Consider the following 23,447-nt stretch of genomic DNA (forward strand, 5'->3'; position numbering starts at 1 on the left):
GAAAGGGACCAATCAAACCCTCCCTGCCCAGTGCTCTCCATCCTCCTAGGCTCCTGGAACAGACACACTTTACTCAGTACCTGGAATTGCATCTTCCCTGCCTGGGGTCATCTCCTGCTCCCAAGAGCCCTCCCAATGTGCAGCCAACAGGAAATAGAAGGGGGAGAGGACTGCTAGCAAAGAGCCAGCACATGACAAGGGCCATGTTAATGGACAAGCAGAAGCACCCCAGCTCTCTGTGTTACAGCTTTCTTCACACCCACCCTCATTCTCAAGCCCATTCCCCTTGTGACTGATGGGTGAGCAGCTGGTGAGCAGTGATCTGCCCAGCAGCAGGATCTGGCAGTACTGAAATCAGGGCAGAGGTAGAAAATATGCGGCAATTTGCCTGTAGTTAACAGGGCACATGGCATAGGGCTTAAATACAGGACTATCCTGTTGAAAATGGAACATCTGGTCACCGAACCATGTGGAAATGTGGTGTATTGTAGTGTTCCCTTTAAGATTTTACATCCATGAGCAGAATGAGTTTTGTCTTATGCACAAATATTGAGGTCATGTGCACTTGTTCAGTTGCATGATGCTGTGGCACCCACCAGTGGCGCTGATTCCCAGGAGACTCCCAGCACAGAGATTCCAACCCAGCTCCCACTTGCCGGGACCCCAAGCCCTGATCCCAGACAACGGCCCATGCTGCCTCGTGGGGAGGCGAGACCTGCTCCTCCGGCAGCCTGTGTGCAGGGCAGGGTAGGGAGCCAGGCTGCTCCCTGAAGAGGCAGAGAAGCTGCTGCCAGCAACTAGGGTTGCAGAGAGTGGGGTGCTGGGGAAGTGACATGTAGGGAGCTAGAAGGGAAGGGGGAGCTGGCAGAGGGCGGAAGGAGGCAGGGGTCTCAGAGCCAGTAAACAAGGATGCAGTGGGTCCAGGCCCTAAGAGCAGCTACACCACAGCCCAATTCCAACCCTGGCCCTAGGAGCCGCCACCCTGCAGCCCATCTCTAGCACCAGCAGCTGCCTGCCATGCCTGGTCCCAGCTCCGCGTGGTGGTTGCCCGGCTGCTCCCAGGCCGGGTGGCTGCCCTGTGCACCAGGGGCTGGAGCCAGGGACCCGGTACTAAAAATAGCACCGCAGCCCCTGCCCCAGCGGCACTGCCCCAGTTCCAGCAGTCGCCATAGGGCCCCAGCCCTAGCTGCACACACCCTAGAGGAAACTTAGGTGTATTGTGGCAGAAAGTCTTGTATTTCTTAAAATAAAACCCTCTCCTATGAACTACTATACTGTATTCAAATATTTCATTAAAAATTAAATAAGCTCTCGTCTGAAAATACCAAAATTAACATTTCTGTGTAAAATTAAGTTGATATGTGTATACTTTATGACAATGTCTTTGATTATAGGACTCTGTACTATTTTTTCCCCCAAGGGGCCCATGCTTTTCTGTGCTTAGATTGAAAAAATGAAAAAAAATCTGCATTATCAACTAAACCAATACCACAAACAAAATAACATTCAATCCGTAAACATAAGTAGTTTTAAGATTTATTAAGAATAAAGAATACAGCATACTATTGGCAAAACAGTCCATTTCATTTGTAACAAAGCCCTGACATAGCAAGGCAACAGATATTGTCTATGGTACTAAATGTACTAACAAAAGAAAAGTTAAAGAAAATTTTCAATTGGTCACACTTCGGTAATCAGCCATAGTTTTGGGGTAGACTTAATTGCAATGTGATAATTTTAGAGCTGTTTAGCTTAAACAATACAAGAAGTTAAATAATTCTATAGAAAACATTGTATGCAACAGGCAGGTAACAGATTGATCCTGTCACATTATAAAATTTGAAAATAAATTTGAAAATTACTAGGTCTAGAAGTTCAGTAGACCGACACCTGAACTGCATTTTCTTTTGATTATTGACATGGATATATTCTCCACCATTATTCCTCTCCTTGCTAACAACGACAGTACAAGTGGATCTTTTTTCAACAATCCCTGAAAAGGTACATGAGAGCTGGCATAAACTAAAGCAACCTTAGAATTATACAAGGCAGACAATGGAAAAATATCAGGCTGCCTAAGAGGCAAGAGAAAAATAAACATGTTTAAAGTAATACCATAATACAGTAAGACTGGCAGAAATCAGGCTACTTTTTTGATCCCCACAATACAACAATTATACAAAAATCATTTATAAGGTATGAAAAATAAAATAGAAAATGAACTACATCTGGTGGAAAATTGGATATTCTATCTTCATCTAGATATGTGAATATTACTTTAACTTGCCAAACTTCAATACCTTGTATGCTCTGAATACATTCTATGGTTTAAGTATCCAAGCCCCTTGAGAATAGGGGAACTAGGAACTGGAAAAATGAAAACTGCAGCTAGCAATATAGAACAGAAAGATTGAACTTTCCAGGGGCAAAAAGAGAGCACGCACAATTTGAATTTTGCAATTTCATATGCTCCAAAATGTGACACACTGAATACTGTGAATGTGCCACTAGTTCCCTACAACTTTATTATTGAAGTCTCAAATTGTATTGGAAAGATCTATAATGTGATAGACTTCTGGTTAAAACTGAAGATGTAAAGTTCAACAAACTGTAGTAAGTTAACTGCAAAGCCAATGAATAGATAAAAGATGTCTACGAATTACACATTTACTTGTAAATTACACATTTAATTGTAAATTCTGCCAACATTTTGAAGGCAGAAATTCTATAAACTACCACAGGCAGAAAAGTGGAGATTGTGGTCCCAGCTTTAGAGATTAGACATTTGAAGCAGCAGTTTAATAGGAAGAGAACACAAGCAACTAATCTCTAATCTACATCCATGCTGACCCCACAAAAAGTGAACTTGCCCAGCAATTTTGAATCATGAGGTATATGAAGTAGGTGGGCATCAAGCTACCACACGATTTCTGCCAAAGTAAAAAGCAAAAGTATAAAAATATTTAACTTAAGGGAATACACATCTGATCCCTTTTCCCAATGTTTAGTTAACAGCCCTTGACAAGGTTCAATATTACACAGCAGAAGAAATACCTCATTGCCCATTCAACTTCTTATTAAATATAAACTAAATATGAAATATTTTAAAATTGGGCTCCTTTTGGCAGCCACCACAAATATAAAAAAGTTTTGAAATGTATTGACCCTCTTGCTGCAGGCAAATACAGAAAACAAAAAAGTTACTTATAGGAATAAGTCACAGGTAAGAACTGAAGCTTCCAAAATCCTATTTGTAACAGATTTTGCAAGATGGAGTTGCATTGCTCATTTACAATGAAGAAAGATTAATTAGAAAATGAAAAAAAAACCTTTAATTATGCAAGATCTAAAGCTTTTTACAGAGGGAGTCATTTCATTGTTGAGTTGCATTCTTTAAGAACAATGACAGGTGGATACAACCAATAGGAAAATACTAATCTCTTGCAGTTATAGTGGAACATGGCTGAACAGGTATGACACAGATTCACCATTGTGTGTTCTTCGGATTGCCTCGGCCAGAATCATGGAAATATCAATAACCTAGAAGCAATTAAGAAAATGTAATTTATTATTCCACTAGCATTAGAATTTACATTAGAATTTACAGCATCTTTCTTCTAAATAACTCAAAATGCTTTACAAACATTAACTAAATAGAGGAACCTATGAGGACTGTTGAGTATCTTTTTAAAAGACTGATAAACTGAGCACAATGATTAGTCCAAGACCACATGTAAATTAAGTGGTAATGCAAGGAATACAATCCAAATTTGCTGACAATTTAAGCCACTAGATGGCAATGTCTCCTTGAAGTTTAATTTTAACAACTACAGATTTTTACCCAGAATCTTATTTCTGTTAATACCAAATTGGCTCTAGTTTATTAAATTGTTTACTGTATATAACTAAGAATGTTAAGTAGCGAATACATGACTAATCGTGTATGGGATACAATTTGTATCCCATACACAATTAGTCGATAAGGGACCATGGTGTCTCTTCAGTTTAAATGTAGTAGGAGCCTCCTACATTTGAACTGCAGAGCTGCAGCGGGGGTAGGTCCGGGACCCAGCACAAGCCTGGACTGAAGCAGTCCTTGTTCCCACTGGGTCTGGACCACTGCAGCTCGGCCTTTTAAATGCTTACTGCATTTACAAAGAGGAGCTATAGCACTGCTGCCTCTCCCCGCACTGCGGCTCCCCCCAGCATGGGCTCCTGCTCCCCCACTTGCTGCTTCTGATCTTGAGGCAGCGGGGTGGAGTGGGAGGGGGGAAGAGAGATGAGAATAGTCGACTCAACTACACGAGAACCCTAAGCTTATCAGGAAGTTGACTAATTGACTATTTTTTTACATCCCTCATGGAACGAGGTGTACAGATAGTTCAGAATAGGAAGCCTAGTCCGAACTACCTAGTTCGTGCCGTGTGTAGCTGCGGGCACGGAGTCCGCACTAGCGGACATTTAAAAATGGCGGCGCCCAGCTTTATGCAAATGAAGCCCGGGAAATTCAAATCCCGGGCTTCATTTGCAAGTTCGTATGACTACATTAACCACCCTAGTTCGAACTAGGGTGGTAGTGTAGACATACCCTCTCAAAGCACACATTGCACTAACCACACTATAAGCTGGACTTCCTGTGCAAATCAGAACTGCTGGTTTTTTGAGCTTGCCAGTTGGTGAAACGCCAGATAAGAGGGTTTTTACTTTACTTAGTGCGAAACACCAATGTACTCCTCACTCTCCAACATCAGCAGAGGTATTCAGAGACAGCTGCAGAATATGATTCTTTTTTAAACTTTCTAGATTTCACAACAGTATTTTAAAGGGAGAGTCAAATTCTTCAGTGTAATTTAAGAATAAGATCTACAAACAAGACAACTGTCCAGTGAATTTGTGAATAAATCTTTAATGTCACTGGCATGAGATCTTAGCATCAAGAACTGAATTCTAGATTTGCATTTTATAAAGCAGATGAAAAGCTACACCAAACAAACAACACAGTACCTGAATCTTGGGACAGTGTTTCATTTTCTCATCCTGTGGGATTGTGTTAGTTACTACAACTGCCTCAAATGCAGCATTATTGATCCGAGAAATAGCAGGGCCCGAGAAGATTCCATGAGTCAGAATAGCATAAACTTTAGTGGCTCCAGCAGACACTAACCTAAAAAACATGGAGAAAACCAGAAAAGTTTGCAATGTGTATTTAAGCACGTAAGTCTAGTGTTACTTAGGAAATAGCAAAATTAGATATCTCTTGGTTTATGATCCAGTTCAAATATGGATTCCTTCAGTAGAGTACCAAAATATAGTGTAGCTGAGTATCTGCTAGTTTGATGCATGACAGATACACAATACCCTGATAAATTTAATTTAATAAGCTGTAACACCTTTGAAGTCCAATGTTTTAAAATATAATTTGTGTGTTATGAGATTTATATGTACCTGCTTTAGGAAGGGGTTGAACTTCTAAAATCTGGGACTCTCTGGTCTGCCAACATTGGTGGTCCTGCAAGACCACAGATGCTGCTGGACCAAAGATCCCCTGTGGCTAGGAACAGGGGATGGCCAAGGTCTGGAGCACAGCTCTGGCAATGCCTAGGCCAGGGCTGGTGACTGCCACCCTAGCTGAGGCTGGCAGCAACAGGGATGGCACAGCGAAGAGTCCCCCATGTGTCTGGAATGCCAGTGCCTGCTCACCCCGCTGCAGGAGGGGGGAGCCCTGAGAGCCATAGTTCCCCCATTCCTACATTAGATTGACCAGGATTTGTAATAGCCAAAACACAACCAAATTGTTTTTTCTATTTTTCTTTGAGAATTCTTCTGAGTGTTTTTTCACACAACATGAACATTTATTATTTGCATTGTAAGAACACAAGAATGGCCATACTGGGTTAGCCCAATGGTCCATCTAGCTCAGTAACCATCTTTCAAAAACAGTGGTCAATGCTAGGTGCTTCAGAGGTAATGAACAGAACCTGTCACTAGGGATGTTAAAAAGCAGGTAATTGGGTAAACATGTAACTGCTGAAAATCTCAGTAGTTACATGGTTACCCTCACCCATAGTGTGGGGTTGCAGCCAGCTCCCTGGGAGCTGGAACACACTGGCTCCCGTCTGCTGTCCCTGCACTGTTGCCTCTGTATCAGCATGCCCTGGCTCCCGCCTACAGCTCTGCTCCCAGGGAGCTGACTACTATCCCTTTTCTGCACTGTATCAGAGGCAGGAGCACAGGGTGGCAGCGGTCTCACCAGGTGCAGGGCAGAAGCCAGCATATAACACAAACCAATAAGCCCAGGCTTAAGTTTAACCAGTTACGTAGTTAAACTTTCACATCCCTATCTGATACCCATTTCCTGCATCTGGCAAACAGAGGCTAGGGACACTTCAGAGCATGGCTTTGTAGCCCGGCCTATCCTGATAGCAACTGATGGGACCTATCTTCCATCAAATTATCTAATTCCTTTTTATCCTGTTATAGGCGTGGCCTTCACAACATTCTCTGGCAAAGAATTCCTCAGGTTGACTGTTTGCTGGGTGAAGACAGACTACCCTTTATTTTAAACCTGCTGCCTATTAATTTAATTTGGTGACCCCTAGTTCTTGTGGTACAAGGAGGAATACATATCACTTACTTACTTTCTCCACACCAGTCATGATTTTATAGACCTCTACTATATTTCCCCTTTGTTGTCACTTTTCCAAGCAGAAGTCCTAATTTTATTAATCTCTCTTCATCTGGAAGAATTAACAACCATTTTTGTTGCCCTTTTCTGCAGCTTTTCCAATGCCAACACATCTTTTTTGAGATGGGTTAACCAATTATTTGCATAGTATTCAAGATATGAGCATACCATGGATTTACAGAGAGGCAATATTTTTGGTCTAATTATCTATCGCTTTTCTTAATGATTCCCAACATTCTGTTAGTTATTTTTGACTGCCACTGCACACTGAGGGAATGTTTTCAGAGGACTATCCACAGGATTCCAAAATCTCAAGTGATATCAGATAATTTTATATATTTTAACAGCAAAGGTCCTCAAAAGGGGTCTTTTCTTCTAGGGCTATGTCTAGACTGCAGGCTTCTTTCGAAAGCATCTTTCGAAAGAGCCTCTTTCAAAAGATCGCGTCTAGACTGCAGGCAGATCTTTCGAAAGAGAAATCCGCTTTTTCGAAAGAGCACCCAGCGAGTCTGGATGCTCTCTTTCGAAGACGGCCTCTTTACATTGAAGAACGCCTTCTTTCGAAAGAGGAACTTTCGAAAGAAGGCGTTCTTCCTCGTGAAACGAGGTTTACCGCCATTGAAAGAAAAGCCGCGTTCTTTCGAAATAATTTCGAAAGAACGCGGCTTGAGTCTGGACGCAGGGGAAGTTTTTTCGGGAAAAGGCTACTTTTCCCGAAAAAACCCCTGAGTCTGGACACGGCCTAGGTGTCCTATGAACACAGGAAATAAAGCTTTTCAGCCTTGCTGAATTCATAGCCTGAGATCTCATTCCTGCAACTTTTTAAGCACAAGTAGCTTTATGCATGTGAAGTTTCACTGACTTGTGCAAAGGCATGGAAGTACCAGGTACTGTGAAAACACAAACCTGGACATGCCCAAGAATAGCCTATTTTACTTCATTCCAGGCAGCTGCCTCACTCAGGGAGGATGTCTGACACCTCATTGAAGAGTACTAAAAGTCATAACACAGGAATATAGGGCCACTGAGTCCCTCATTTCAGGCCCACAACCATGGGATGATAGTTTCTCTAGAGATCCACAAGAAGAGTTATGCACAACTCATGGAGCAGGAGAAAATAGCACAAAGTGGGATTGTGGTCAGTGAAGGGAGCATTGATCCTCTGCAATGTAAAAAGGACACGCATGAGGGATTCTGCCCAACCCAAAATACTGACAAATCTTAGATTTCCAGAAGCAGTCAAATCAGATTAGGGCAGAGTATATTCAAGGAGTTCTATTTGCAAAGATCTATAACTGTCATGAGCTTTAAGTGTAAAGTCACTGTGGTTAAGAAATTTCTTTGCTAAGGTCAAGTCTACATTGGCACTTTACAGCACTGTAACTTTCTGGCTCGGAGATGTGAAAAAACATCCTCCTCCCCTCAGTGCAGCAAATTACAGTGCTGTAAGGCACCAGTTTAAGCCATGCTACAACGCTACAAGCTATACTCCCAGCTCTGTTAGCTACTCCCCTGGCAGAGGTCATTTACATAGAGTGCTGGGAGAGAGCTTTCTTAGCGCTTGTACTGTGGCCACACTTTCAATTTAAAGCGCTGCAGCAGCTGTACTTTAAACTATTAAGAGAAGACAAAACAAAAGCCTGTGTTCCTTGCTTTTCTACTACATTGTCCCTGAAGGAGTCAGACTAGAAACTCAAAACACACCCTAGCTGGAGCTCTAAGAGAGCCTGTATAAGCAATAATGGAGACACTGATTTTGAGGTCCAGAGATGATGGCACTCCACTTCCTAAGGAAGAAGTCAGACATGAGGTCTGAGGCTCGGAGTGTGCCCATAGACCCAGACACTATCCAGATCCAGCCCAAATGAAAGCATGGGGGACAAACCAATTTGGACAATTCACAATAGATTAAACCAGTACCCCACTCTACAGTCACCACTCTGGAACAATACTTACTTGTCTGCTGCATGACATATTGTGCCACATGTGTCAGCCATGTCATCAACAAGAATAGCTATCCTATCTTTCACATCACCAACCAATACCATTCTGTCCACTTCATTTGCTTTCTTTCTCTCCTTGTGAATCAGAGCAAATTCAACATTCAGTCTATCTGCAATTGAAGTAACCCTAAGATGTAAGAAAGATACAATGTTTTTAAAATATACTTTCAGAAACTAGAGAAAGAAATTGCATGCGTCTGTGGTAAAATTAATGTTTAGCAATATTTGGGGCACACAGCAGAATTAATAATCCCCTGGTGTTTTTATGTAGATGAAAAAGAGTGTTCATCCCTAGAGTATTCATCCCGTCCCCAGTGTAGAGTCCATATGTCAGAAAACACATTTTGATCTGGAAAAAATACAGATTAGTTACTAATTCCCACACACAATCTTCTTCCCCACTCAGATACCCAAAAAGAATTTAAGTCAGTAGTTCAGTTATAATAAATTACATTTATGACTTAACATTGTCTACTCATATTTGTATTATAAAGACATATGTTTAAGGGTTTACTACAAAGCACTGTAAACCAGAGAACTGGGCTTGAGCATAAGCCAAGCAAACAGCTGTTTAAAGCCTAGTGCTACAAGCAGACTTTGCAAAGACAAACCCACATGTTCCCTTAATATAGCTGGATGATATGAAGAGAAAAGCAGCCTGTTGTCTGATCATTTCTTCAGCACTACAAAAAGAAACAACAAGGGTGTGCTGTGGGGTACTGAAAACTTTAGATGGCCATCCCAAAAGAAAGACTTTCTAGAGCAGGCAGGGCAATAATTTTTGCAGGGGGGGCCACTTCACCAATTTTGGTAGTGGTTGTGGACTACCTCTACCCCCCCCCCCCACCCTCCTCCAAAAAGGTAGGCTTCAGCAGAAAGGGTGGGGCCCTTGAGTAGTTCTTTCTAGACACCATGTGCCCCTGGCAGGGAGAGGAGATTTTGCACACTCCCCCATCCCTAGGCCAATAGGTACCTGCAGGTGGAAGAGTATACAAAGTCATTCGCTGTTCAAAGTGGTTGGTGGCTCCCTCTATGCATCATACAGGAGATGGATGGCAGGAGAGAGATTGCTTGATCATTACCTGTTTGGTTCACTGCCTCTACAGTACCTGGCATTGGCTGCTGTCGGCAGACAGGATACTGGGCTGCATGGAACTTTGGTCTGACCCAGTATTGCCATTCTTATGTTCTTATGCATCCCTGGTGGGGGGAGGGAGCCACCAGCCACTTTGAATATTCCCCTTGCTCCTGGGTCTCTATTGGCTTAGGGCTGGGAGTGCAGCATGGCGGGCACAGGCCAAATCAAATGGTTTGGCAGGCCATATCTTTCCCATTTCTATTCTAGGGGGACCAGCCCATATTTTGCAAAGGGATGGAAAGAACAAGTTATGTTTTTATTAGGACAAACTAGAAAAGCTATATGTAAGTAGGAAACCTATCTCATTAGCTAAAAACCAGCATTTAATATTAAATGTTAAATTATTTATACAGACTGTTCACTTCAAGAAAAGGAGGTTTTAAAAGTAATATTAAAGTTATTATTACAGAACAAATATTGCACATCAGACAAATCCAGTTTAGGTTTGGTAGTATCTTGTTGGCAAGTATTGTGCATATACCATACATGCCAGCTATTCATAAGCTTCTAGTAGATTGTTACAATATTTAAACACAACTAGGTGAGTTAAAGATGACAGAGAAAAGTAAATTCAGAATTGAGGCTATTTATAAAAATGGCACTGTCTAATAATATTAGAAAAGCCATATGTTAAAAAGCTTCGTGTTTAAAAACTATTTCAACTGAAATGGATAGTACCATAGCTTTTTTTAATTAACAACCTTACAGCCTCTTGTATATTGAAGTAAATGAGGACCTGTTTTGTTTTCTAATGTTCAGCATGTGGTTAGTAATTCAGAATATTCACTACACACTACTTTTAATTACTGACAATTTTATAGGATGGTAAGAGTGACCTCTTGTGGACATACTGATCTCCACTAAAATAAATAAACTTTTGACAAGATTGTTTTAAAAAAATAAATATGAAAAGTTTTTTTTTAAAATTAAGGGTTTTTTTACAAAGTATTTTCAGTTAGATGGTAGCATTTTGTGTATTCCCCACACCAATATTCAATTTATCTAATAAAATCTGTCTCACTTATGTATCAATAAAGACAGTGGCCTATTGAAGGCAATCAATCTTCCAGAAGTAGGGTCTTTTCTAAAACCACAACTTAAGAAGAAGTTACCTTGGTGCAGTAATGACAGTTCTTCGAGATGTGTGTCCCTGTGGGAGCTCCATTGTTGGTGTTCAAGCTGCAGCGCCGGGCTGACCCGACACCAACAATGGAGCTCCCACAGGGACACACATCTAGAAGAACCACCAATATTAGATTTTAGTTTCCAGAGGGTGTCCTCTTTCATATATAATCTCAAAATGCCATCTTTCTAACCACAAGGGAGAAGTCAAAGTGTTATAACAACTCTGTACACAGGAGCACATATTCTCACAAGTCTTGAGAATGCAGGGGCACAAATATCAACAAAGTTTTATGCCTAACTTCAGGCATAAAATATTTTTAATGGCTTTATTGCTAACTTTTGTCGGTGACAAACACAAGCATTCAAGCTTACACAGAGCTCTTCTTCACGTTTCACCTCAGCAGTTAGTCCAATAACACAGCGATTCCCAACTGCCAGGCTGCAACCCACTGTCAGGCCACGCATCTCTGGCTACTGGGCCACGGTGGCCCTGGGGGCAGGGGTACACCACTATCATCGCAGCCATTGGGAGAGGCGTGTTCTGTCCTGCCTCTCAGCCAACCAGTGCTGGGCAGAGTGGGGTTTCCTTCAGGATGCAGAAGAGTGGCTCCCTGCGCAGTGGGAGGGTTGCGTGCAGCTGCTCCATGCGGCCCTCCCACCGTGCAGGGAACCACACTGCTGTGACCGGGAGGAAGCCCCACACTGCACAGTCCTCCTGCTGGACAGGGAAGTTAGTTCTTCGGCAGCCAGAGGAGACCCAGCCCCTGCCCGACACTGGTTGACTGAAAGGCTGGGCAGGACACGCCTCTCCCTACAGCCATGGCAGCAGGGGAGGTGCTGAGCAGTGTACTGCAGCCCCTAGAACCATCGCAACGTGGGCACCAAAGCAGTGCTAGATGAGGGGGACCAGGCAGGCACTGTCTCTAGGGGCAGGGCTAGTGCTGGGGGGCTCTCGAGGCTGAGCTAGTAGGGGGGAGCTGTAGGAGTAGGGCTGGCACTGGGGATGGAGCTAATATACTGGGGGAGGCTCTGGGGAGTTGGGTGCAGTGGGGCTCTGGAAACAAGAGTCTGGTACCAGGCGGTCTGGTAGTGGTGGTGGGGCGCTACGGGGCAGAGGGCTGGCACTGAGGCATTTGGGATGGGGGGCTGACAATGGGGTACTTTGAGGGCGAGAGGCTGGCACAGGGGGGGTTGGTGCAGGGGATTTTGGGGTCAGTGGCTGGAACAGGAGGTAGTGGAGCGATTTAGGGTTAGGACTGGCACTGGGACTCTCTCTGGGGGCTCGGCTTTTGGTGGATCACGAACGTTTCATTTGCGTATTCGTCATTTGCAAATAACATGTTACCGGTCTGCCAAAAGTTTGCCGGTCCCCTGTATCAAAATGCTTGGGAACCATTGCAATAACAGATATTACCTCACCCGCCTTGTCTCCATTATATACAGCAGAACCCCATTTATCCACACTCACTGGGACCAATTTGGATAATCAGAAATCCAGATAAATTGGACAGATCCCATCCTGTAAAGTCTGATAAATGGGGTTCTTCTGTATAGGAGCCCTTCTATCCCTTCAAATATTCATAAAAGACCTTATATATAACATGCTGCTCTTCCAGTAACTTGTGTTACTGTTAACTATTGTTAGAAATCCACTTTTAAATGCAAACCTTGTACAGGCGACTACCACACTTAAGACCTAATGGGTTCCTGGAGAATCACTGTAAGATGGTGTAGACAAAGCTTGGTCCTGCCTTGAGGGCGGGGGGCTGGACTCGATGACCTCTCGAGGTCCCTTCCAGTCCTATGATTCTATGAACCCTTATTTGGGTTTATCTGATAGCTTTCTTTGACAGGATAACGAGACTTTTGGATAAGGGAAAAGCAGTGAATGTGGTATACCTAGACTTTAGTAAGGCGTTTGATACAGTCTCGCATGATATTCTTATCAATAAACTAGGCAAATACAACTAGATGTGGCTACTATAAGGTGAGTGCATAACTGGCTGGATAACCGTATTCATAGAGTAGTTATTAATGGTTCACAATCCTGCTGGAAAGGTATAACAAGTGGGGTTCTGCAGGGGTCTGTTTTGGGACTGGCTCGCTTCAATATCTTCAGCAACAATTTAGATATTGGCATAGAAAGTACACTTATTAAGTTTGCGGTTGATACCAAGTTGGGAGGGGTTGCAACTGCTCTGGAGGATAGGGTCATAATTCAAAATGACCTGGACAAATTGGATAAATTGTCTGAGGTAAACAGGATGAAGTTTAATAAAGACAAATGCAAAGTGCTCCACTTAGGAAGGAACAATCAGTTTCACACATACAGAATGGAAAGCGACTGTCTAGGTCCGGCAGAAAGGGATCTAGGGGGTATAGTGGACCACAAGTTGAATATGAGTCAGCACTGTGATGCTGTTGCAAAAAAAGCAAACATGATTCTGGGATACATTAACAGGTGTGTTGTGAGCAAGACATGAGAAGTCATTCTTCCGCTCTATTCTGCACTGGTTAGGCCTCAGTTGTATCCAGTTCTGGGCACCGCATTTCAAGAAAGATGTGGAGAAACTGGAGAGGGTCCAGAGAAGAGCAACAAGAATGATTAAAGGTCTAGAGAACATGACCTATGAAGGAAGGCTGAAAGAATTGGGTTTGTTTAGTTTAGAAAAGAGAAGATTGAGGGGGGACATACTAGCTGTTTTCAGGCATCAGAAAGGGTGTCATAAGGAGGAGGGAGAAAACTTGTTCACCTTGGCCTCTGAGGATAGAACAAGAAGCAATGGGCTTAAACTGCAGCAAGAGAGGTTTAAGGAAAAAGTTCCTAACTGTCAGGGTGGTCAAACACTGGAATCAATTGCCCAGAGAGGTTGTGGAATCCCCATCTCTGGAGATATTTAAGAGTAGGTTAGATAAATGTCTATCAGGGATGGTCTAGACAGTATTTGGTCCTACCATGAAGGCAGGGGACTGGACTCGATGACCTCTCGAGGTCCCTTCCAGTCCTAGTATTCTGTGATTTCCCATAGGTACAATGTTATACGTAGAGGTTCCGTTCCTGGCCTGCTTTGTCTCCTGGGAGTTGTAGTCCCCAGCATGTCGGGCTTGAGAGGCCATGCTGGGCCGGAAAAGAGCAATCGCTAGGGACAGGCCACACAAATGTCCCAGGTCTGAGATGCCATGCTGGGCCGGAGCAGGGAGGTCGCTAGAGACACAGTGCACAAATGTCCCAGGCCCACAGCAGCACTGATCAGGGCCCAGGTCAAGGCCCCGGCCTGGCAGAGCGCCAGTTCAAACGCCACTCACACTTTGCCTCCTGTGAGTTGTAGTCCTCAGAGTGCAAGAAGCACCAGTTCTAACACTGCCTGCTTTGCCTCCTGGGAGTTGTAGTCCTCAGCGCTGGGCTTGAGAGGACACACTGGGCTGGCGCAGGGCGGTTGTAAATGCAGGGTGAGGGCATAAGTCGGGCAGTTGTAAGTCAGGGGTCGCCTGTATAGGCAGTTTTCTCCTCCATACACAAAATGGTAAGTAGTTAGGTAACATGCATAAATGTCTCTGTTTTTTCATCTGGAAGAAGTGGGGAAAAGCATTCAAGAGGCAGTATCTGATTTACTTAGCATATCTTCATGTCATAAAAGAAGTCATGCTAAATACAAGCAAATTTTTTGGTAAAAAAGCCCTTGTAAGTAAATAATTTGATAAAATATACAAAGAAGTTTGCCAGACAGCTTTCCTGCCACTTGGTGAATTCTACCACAATACTGAGTTGTTTTAGGCTGATGGGGAGAAGGAACAAAAAGGAAGTCTGCCTAATTTACTAGATTATCTTTTGGAATGCTTCTTACAGAAATTTGTAACTTCATTCTTCAAAATAGATTATATGTACATTAAATAGCCAAGTGAGCCCCATCTCTTTCTGCTGTTTATCATTTAAACTCGTGACAAACATGAGGCTTTGGTAAGGTCCGTTTTATGGCAGTCCTTCACTAGAAATAAGAGGAACTATGACCTAATTGTTCTCCCGCTCCCTGCCACAATTACTAAGTTTCCAGTGGATGGGCAGCGATTTCTTATGACCAGAATGATCGACCTACCTCTATCTGAGAAGAGGTCCACCTATATGGAGTACTTTGTCACTGCACAGAGAGCATGCTTCTGAATTTTGACATTAATTTGTACTTAACAACATAACGTAAGAACGGCCATACTGGGTCAGAGAAAAGGTCACATGAATTCTGCCCAGTGTCCTGTCTTCCAACAGTAGCCAATGCCAAATGACCCAGAGGGAGTTAACAGAAACAAGTAATCATCAAGTGATCCCTCTCCTGTCATCTGTTTCCAATCTCTGTCAAACAGAGGCTAGGGATATCATTCTTATCCATTTTAGCTAATAATTACTGATGGACCCAACCTTCTTAAATGTATCTAGTTCCTTCCTGAACCCTGTTAAAGTCCTGGTTTTCACAGCCTCCTCTGGCAAGGACTTAACTAGAATCAAACAAAAGATGATCTCCTGAATAAGTAATAACAGATGCCATACTTGTAGTATTCCATTAATTTAACATCTCCACATTTCTTCCCTTTTCCCCAAGATTGCTCAGTGTTTCCAGATTATTTTTCTCATTATACATCACTAAACTTGAGTCAATAGGTTTTCAGTCAGGAATGTATCAACTCTTTTTAAAAAAGAAACATGACTCAAGTATGCTCTTACCTAAACTCCAGCAGGTACAGTGAGGGTAGGCCGTATGCTTGAATAGAGAAGGGAAATTTATGTAGCTCCAGAGAGAAGCAGGAAGAGGTGCAGCAGCTGCACTAAAGGAACAAACAGCAGGAAAAACCTCTTTCCTCACAGGGACTTAGCTAATGAGGCCATATTCAGGGAGAAAGAGAAAATATTTTCTTTAGAGTACAGAAAATTCCTAGATACAACCAAGCATGAACTACATTGGATGGTCTATTGTTTCATTGCAATGGAACTGGAGTCATCAGCATTGATAGCCACTGCCTCATACTATTTTCAGTGATAAAACAAATAAAAATCAACCAAGTAGTATGGGCAAAGCATTCCTTTCTGTGAAAGGGACTATATATTAATAATTGATCTCAGACAATTTGTAATTTGCACTCTACCTTTTTGCTCCACCTGCATCAGGTGAGACTATGATACAGTTTCTCCATTCCAAAATGTTCTCTTTAATCCATTGCAATACTGCAGGTTCTGCATACAGGTTATCCACTGGAATATCAAAGAAACCCTGAGTACAAACAGAAAACAACAGTTCTTAACATCGGTTTGCTTTCTACCACTGTATGTAGAATAAAAGCATCAGAAAACATACAATCACTTGGTCAACATAAACATGAAGGGCAAGATTTTCAAAACAGTATTTACACTGGCCTAATTCTGCTCTCACTGAAGTTAGTAGTAAAATTCACACTAATTTCAATGGGAGAATAGTTAGGTCAACATGTAGCACTTGACTGTTAATAGATAGGATTTTATAAAGGGAGAGCAAAGAATCACTAATGACTTTATACAGGCAGTCTCCGGGTTACGTACAAGATAGGGACTGTAGGTTTGTTCTTAAGTTGAATTTGTATGTAAGTCGGAACTGGTACATATTGTAGGGGAAACTCTAGCCAAACATTTCTCCAGAGCTCAGTTTTATTCTCCCACACCTCACTTCTCTCAGTCCTTTATTCTCAAGCTGAGGTGTCTGCTGAGAAAAGCCGCTCCACGTCTCCCTGGTCTGCTGCGGGGGGGCGCTAGCTTCGCGTCTCCCTGGTCTGCTGGGGGGAAGCAGCTAGTGCGGGGTTGCCTCACCCCGTTTGTAAGTAGGGATCCAATGTAAGTCGGATCCATGTAACCCAGGGACTGCCTGTACTATAAAAGCCAGAGGGTAATTCTTTGTGAGGGAAAGAAGCCGTAAGCACATAAGTACATACCTAAAGCTTTTTCTGAGAATGAATTACTTATCTAAAAAAAAGGAACTTCAGCTAAAAGCAACATCTATTATATTTAAAGTAAAAAATTAATTAAAAAATAACTCCTGGAAATGAACAGTGGTATTTCAAGACTGGGAAGATACAAATTAGCATCAACAGACTAATGAACCATTTCGCCCCTCCCCCTATAATTCTTGAACAAGGTTGCAATGCAATAGTCTCCCACTTCTGGAAAAAATAAGGCTTGATTACAAGTAAAAAAGGATTTTGATCCACACTTTTAAATTTTCTGTGATTGACAGTTCTGGTTAAACATCAAGACTGGAAAAAGTAGGCATTTGCTAGTAAGAAATAAGACATCTTCATAGTGTGGGGTGTTGAGACATTGAACAATGACTATCCTGCATGTCTGGTTCTACCTAAAGCTATCAACTCTTGGCTAACACATAATTGACAAAACAGAAGTGAAAAAAGTTTCATATCTTACTATTACATACTGAGTATTAATTGAATGCAAGACTAAAATCCCCTATATAAGATCCTATTATATCAGCAAAATACTTCAGTTGGACTATTTATTTTATAAACACTATAATGGAAGGTCTGCCTGTGTACTGTACATGCTGTGGATTCTAGTACACTTTGCAGTTTTACACAATTCTATCAAACTCCTTAGATTTACATTCATACACATACAGACTCATATATATGAATTAATGATGTGAAATGCTTATCAGATAGTTGGCAGGCTAGTTAACTAGTCACTCCCCCTGCATGCTGCCTCTATCATAAAGAGGCAGCATGGAGGGGGTACTTCAAAGTGGCAGCTCCCTGTGGAGCCTGGGGCCAGCTGGGGTGTCCCCAGGTTGCATGCAGAGTTTCAAAGCAGCAGTGCCAGTGGAGCCCAGGATCAGCTGGGGACTCCCCTGCTGACCCCGAGCTCCATGTGGCGCTACTGCTTTGAAAGCTGCAAAGAGCCTGATGCTGGGCTCCATACAGCATTTCAAAGTGGCAGTGCCACATGAAGCCCAGGGACAGCAGGAGATTCCCCAGCTGATCCTGGGCTCCACACAGCACTTTCACCTTACAAGTGTAGCAACAGCCCTATCGACTAATTGAATAATGGATGTAAAATGCACTGACTATTCAGTTAGTCAATTACTCGATATATTGAACATTCCTAGTCTCTATCCAGAAGCAAGATTTGTTTCTCTTAAATTTTGCATTAAACTGTATATTTAAATAATATTTGAGACAATTTCTCTTCTCCCTGAAGCCTCAGAATTCTCCTTTTGAATAGCCTCTCTCACACCTATGAGAAAAGCAGAAAAAAGAATGTGGTCTGGCAAAGAGTTAACCTATCACATTAACTCAATAGAGAAGCTTTTAGCTACAGTAAACAAGAGTTTGTAATTACCTGTATCTGAGAAGCATGCAAATCCATGGTGATGATGTGGTCAGCCCCAGCAACTGACAGCATATTGGCAACAAGTTTTGCAGAGATTGGAGCACGACTCTGAGGAAAAAGCCATAGGTTTTACAAAATTGTAAAAAGCTATTTAGTCAAATTAAATGTGAGACTTACATGATTAAGTACACATTTAGCAATTTCTCTTTAAATCTTCTGCAATGTAACAACCTGATATTGTTTCTTAATTTCAGACAGAACTAAAGAAATAACAATACTATGTAAAGTCAATGAAGAAGATGATAAATGGAATCAAGAAATGAGGCAAATGACAAAATCGGTACAGAAGCTACAAACAGCAAAAGTGTGTCTTTTTCTATTTGAGTAATTCCTTATTTTCCAGAAATGTATCTGAGTTAAACATTTAGTGGCAAGTCTCGCTATAAAACCCATGAGACCTTGATAGATATTACTCCTGAATGTTGTATAAATCAGTTTGCTCATTCTACTTATTTCCAGGTAAATCATGGAAAGGTAAGGGGATGGGAGAAAAGAAATCTAAACCAGCTAAGACAGACATTCAGGCTACGTTCACACTGCAGTTTTTGCGCCCAAATAGCCGTTTTTGAGCAAAACCTTGCAGAGCGTCCACACTACAAGCCTGTTCTTGTGCAAGAAAAACTACAGTAAAGCGTAAGAACACAGGGCTCTTTGTGCAGGAGTTATTTCTCTCCCCACGAGGAATACGACTTTTTGCGCAAGTTGCTACACTTCAAAGGCAAAGGCGCTGTTATCGACTAATCAAATAGTCAATGCAAATTGCATCGACTATTCACTTACCCAATTAATCTAAATTTAACATCCATAGTGTGAATAACTATCCCCTCTATTTGGCTTTGCTGAAGTTTCACCTGGAATACTGTGTACAATTCTGGGTGCCAAATATAAGCTGTGGGTTCTTTCCAGTTTGTCCACAGGAGAGCAAAATAATTATAAATTTTGAAACCTTTAGCTATGAGGAAAGGTTAAACATAGGGCATTTTAGCCTTCAGAAAAGAAGACTGAAGGGGGACCTGATTGCAGTTTTCAAATAAGTTAAGGGCTATTATACAGAGGTCCGTAATCAATTGTTCTCTGTGTCCACTGAAATTAGGACAAGTAGTATGTAACAGCTAAACAGGCAGGCTGTTAATATTCTTTAATTATTCTAATTTATTAAGGCTCCTTTAACCTTGCCAGAGTGGTGTAAAGTCGCTTTATTTTAAATGACAGTAAAGGCTTGTCTAGACTATGCCGAAGTTCCGAAAGAGGAACTTTTGAAAGTGAAAGTAGTTGGGACGCGGTTTTTTGGCAACTCCCCCCCGCTTTTTCAAAAAGCCGCGTAAACCTAATTTTTTGAGGAAGAGCAGCTTTTCAAAAAAGGGGGGAGGTCGCAAAAAAACGGCTCCCAGCAGCGCTTTCGAAAGTGAGATTTGAAAATTCCCACGGAATTTGCATATCCTCTTTTGGAACTTCCACGTACTGTAGTCTTGACATAGCCTAACTGAATTCTCAGCAAGGAAGGCGTGTATGCTTTCCAGCTTATTTTTTCCCCCCCATGCCAGAAAAACATAATAGGATTAGATTACATCTGAGGGTCTATTTTACTTATTTATTTAAAAACATGCAGGACAATGATTAGCAAACTTGTATAATTTTCTTGTATGAATGTCTGAGCAATTTAAAGAACATTCTACTTTACAGAACACCAACTACTAAAATAAAATTAATACGATTTAAATGAAAATCCAGGATTATAACTGGAATGCAGGGTCTTGGTTACCAAGCATTTGTAACTTAACTTTCAAGTGTTTAGGTAGGATACGCTGAACAGTTATTGTGATGATTTTTCCCTGTAAGCTAGCTTAAATAAGTGAAACTGAAGTGATTATGTTGCACTATTTTGACACACAAAATGCAGAATTTTGGCCCAGAATTCCCTCAGAAGTACCACTAGCTAGGGAGTCTCTGTTTTAATCAGAAACAAAGTGGTCTCTAGAATTTGAGTTATGGGCCACAATCCACGATTGGTATAGAGGACATATATTCCAGCAGGTCTTTCCTGGTAGATATATTTGGTACTGATGAGGATGTCTTAGGAGGCACTTAGACTGTTTATCCAGAACCAAAGGCATCTCGGAGGATGATGTAGGTAAAGACAGTGCCAAAAGAATTGCAGGTACCACCTTCTTACAACAGTACATACAACCCTTTGCTGTCCACGTGCAGGGTTACCTGATTCCGCTAGTTTTTGGCCACAGTTTTTTTCCCCTACCAGTTTTATTGAAGTGACATACATGTATAGCAAGGAAGGAAGTGTTGGCTACTAGCTCCCTTGAGTGCAGTTGCTGGTGGAAGGGAATCCCAGACATGATGTATTCTCTCATAGTCTACTTCTCTAGAGTCCGCAAGATGGGATATGGAATTCTCACCACCTTTTCCAGTGAATGTCTGGCCACAGCATATGTGGACACTAGCCACACCTGGAGGGGCCTCATCCTGAGCCTGGCGAGGGGCATGACATATGTGCAGGCCGCCATGTGCCCTGGAATCTGCAGACATACCGTCACTGTGGATGTGTGCACGTGAGCAAATTGACATAGGAATGGGGGGTGTATGCATGGTCTGGGCTGGAGGTGCAGCATCTGGGTGCAGGAGTGGGATGGGAGTGTTGTGTCTGGGAGGGACGGAGGGTGAAGAGCAGGCTGGGGGGTTTAAGAGGGAGGGAAGATGCAAGAGGGAGGAGGGGATGAGGCACTTTCCAGGGAGGAGGGGGTTGCACATGTGGCTCTGTGCTGCCCTGTGTTTGCAGGCACACACCCCCCTGGCTGCTCCTATTGGTCATGATTTCCAGCTAATGGGAGCAACGGGGGTGGAGCCTGCAGGACAGCACTTCCCTGTGCTGCTGTTCCCCCAGCTGGGGGAAGAAGGAACAATAGTATACAGAGCCTCTTCCTCCCCCACCCAACCTCTGCTAGTCAGAAATCAGCCATGCAGGAGTTTTTGCACCAGGCTCCCCATTACATCCCCTTACAGTGGAGAACTTGCATACTCCAGGCATGTAGGGGGCACAGACTCTCCCCACCATGGACAGGGGGAGCCCCAAGACTCATGGGCCAGATCAAGGCAAGCGGGGGGGCCAGATCCAGCCCATGGGCCATCCAGCCCGTGACCTTTCAAGACAACGTTAATGAAATGTACTATTAAATAATACAATACACCTCACCTCACCTACCTTGTCTTTCTTATCTTGCCTCGCATATGGAAAACATGGAATTACTGCAGTCACTCTGGATGATGATGCAATCTTGCAAGCATTGATCATTATGAGAAGTTCCATCAAGTTATCATTAATTTCTCCACAGCCACTCTGGATGATGTACACATCTTCCCCTCTCACACTTTCACCGATCTCTACACTGAAAGAGTAAGGTTTGGTCAATGAATTATTTGAAGTATCTAAACAAAAGAAATAATGATAGGATCAAAGAATAAATGTGTCCATGAAAGCGATTTTTAAAAACAAAACCAATAGCTCTCAGTAGTTTCAATAATGCAATATTTGTGGATTATATAATTGTTCATTAGCACATACAAATATTCTTCTATGGCATTCTAAGTCTATTTCCTAGACCTGAAGAGCAACTCTGTGTAAACTCAAAAGCTTGACTCATACAGAAGTTGGTCTAATATTTATTATTATTATTATTATTAATAATGCCTCGCTTACCACTTTGTGTCTCCTTTTTAAAAAAAAGAATACATAACATTTTATTCTTGTTTTAGAAAAAGTATTTCCTGCATAATAATACCATCTGTCCATTGACATCTAAGTCTATGCTTATAGATAATAAAAATCTAGCCAATGGAAGGGAGGAGAATTAATTACAGCATTCAGAAAGAGTGTTAGAAAAAGGCCACTGAGGGAAATCCTAGTCATAGGCAATACAGGCTGTGACTTTTCTGACATCCTTCACCTTGAAAGATAGATCTCGCAACAGTCATTCAGGAAATGTAAAAAACATTTGGAACAAGATGTTACTGAAGGGGTGGGCAAAAGGGCCTCCACGGGCTGGATCTGGCCCGCCAAGCAGGCTGATTTGGTCTGCAGACACCCTGCTAGGCCAATCAGCGCCTGGTGATGGTGTAACGTGTGAAGTCTCCTCCCCCGCCAGGGGCATGCAGTACTTAAGAGTCACAAAAGTGTCCTGGCCCCGCCCTTTCTGCCCGAGGACCCATCCTTTCCGGGGTGACCCAGAGCCACTTCAAAAATTTCTGAAGTGTCCCCCCACCCAATCTAAAATTATTGCCCACCCTTGTGATATTGCATGGATAGATATATAGGCTGTAGAGGCAACAGAAATCATGCAACTCTGTCAAATGCTGAAGTTGGCTCTCAGAGCTTCCATACAACCATCATAGCAAAGCAAAACTGATTTTTTTCTTGACAATGTTTAGAATTTTCAAGACTTAATGTTTAGAATTTCTGAACTGAACCAAAAACTAGGATTAAATCAACAATGACAAATGCAAAGTACTTCACCTGGGAAGAACAATCAATTTCACACATACAAAATGGAAAATGACAGTCTAGGAAAGGTACTATAGAAAGGTATCTAGAGGTCATAGCGGACTACAAGTTAAATGTAAGTCAACAGTGTGATACTGTTGCAAAAAAAGTGCAAGCATACTAGGATGTATTAACAGGAGTGTTGTAAGTCAAATATAAATACCTGCCTCTGGAAATTTCCACTACATGCATCTGACGAAGTGGGTCTTTGCCCACGAAAGCTTATGCTCCAATACATCTGTTAGTCTATAAAGTGCAAACCGGAAAAGGTTTCAAGAAGAGCAACAGAAATGATTAAAGGTCTAGAAAACATGACCTGGGAGGGAAGGCTGAAAGAATTGGGTTTGTTTAGTCTGAAAAAGAGACGACCAAGAGGGGACATATCATCCGCTTTAAAGTACCTAAAAGAATGTTTCAATGAGCGAGAAAAATTATTCTCCTAAATCTCTGAGGATAGGGAAAGAAGAAATGGGCTTAAATTGCAGTAAGGGATGTTTAGGTTGGATACTTGGAAAAACTTCCTATTTGTC

General features: G+C 42.2%; 1 protein-coding gene across 2 annotated transcripts in view; it reads right to left on the bottom strand.

Annotated features, from left to right (window-relative positions):
- Positions 1-1,524: 1,524 nt before the first annotated feature.
- The window catches only part of PRPS2 (phosphoribosyl pyrophosphate synthetase 2), a 35,863-nt gene continuing 13,940 nt past the window's right edge, over positions 1,525-23,447 (bottom strand). The window contains exons 2-7 of one of the 2 annotated variants that reach the window (XM_075914869.1): positions 21,574-21,766; positions 18,318-18,416; positions 16,085-16,209; positions 8,642-8,815; positions 5,005-5,164; positions 1,525-3,540 (exon numbers count right to left, since the gene is read on the bottom strand). In XM_075914869.1, coding sequence (XP_075770984.1) covers positions 3,448-3,540; positions 5,005-5,164; positions 8,642-8,815; positions 16,085-16,209; positions 18,318-18,416; positions 21,574-21,766 — 844 coding nt within the window. In that variant the 3' untranslated portion in view covers positions 1,525-3,447. The remainder of the gene's footprint in view (positions 3,541-5,004; positions 5,165-8,641; positions 8,816-16,084; positions 16,210-18,317; positions 18,417-21,573; positions 21,767-23,447) is intronic. The other variant, XM_075914870.1, reaches the window with a different exon arrangement.

This window comes from Pelodiscus sinensis, chromosome 1, assembly GCF_049634645.1.
Source record: "Pelodiscus sinensis isolate JC-2024 chromosome 1, ASM4963464v1, whole genome shotgun sequence".
Taxonomy (NCBI): Eukaryota; Metazoa; Chordata; order Testudines; family Trionychidae; genus Pelodiscus; species Pelodiscus sinensis.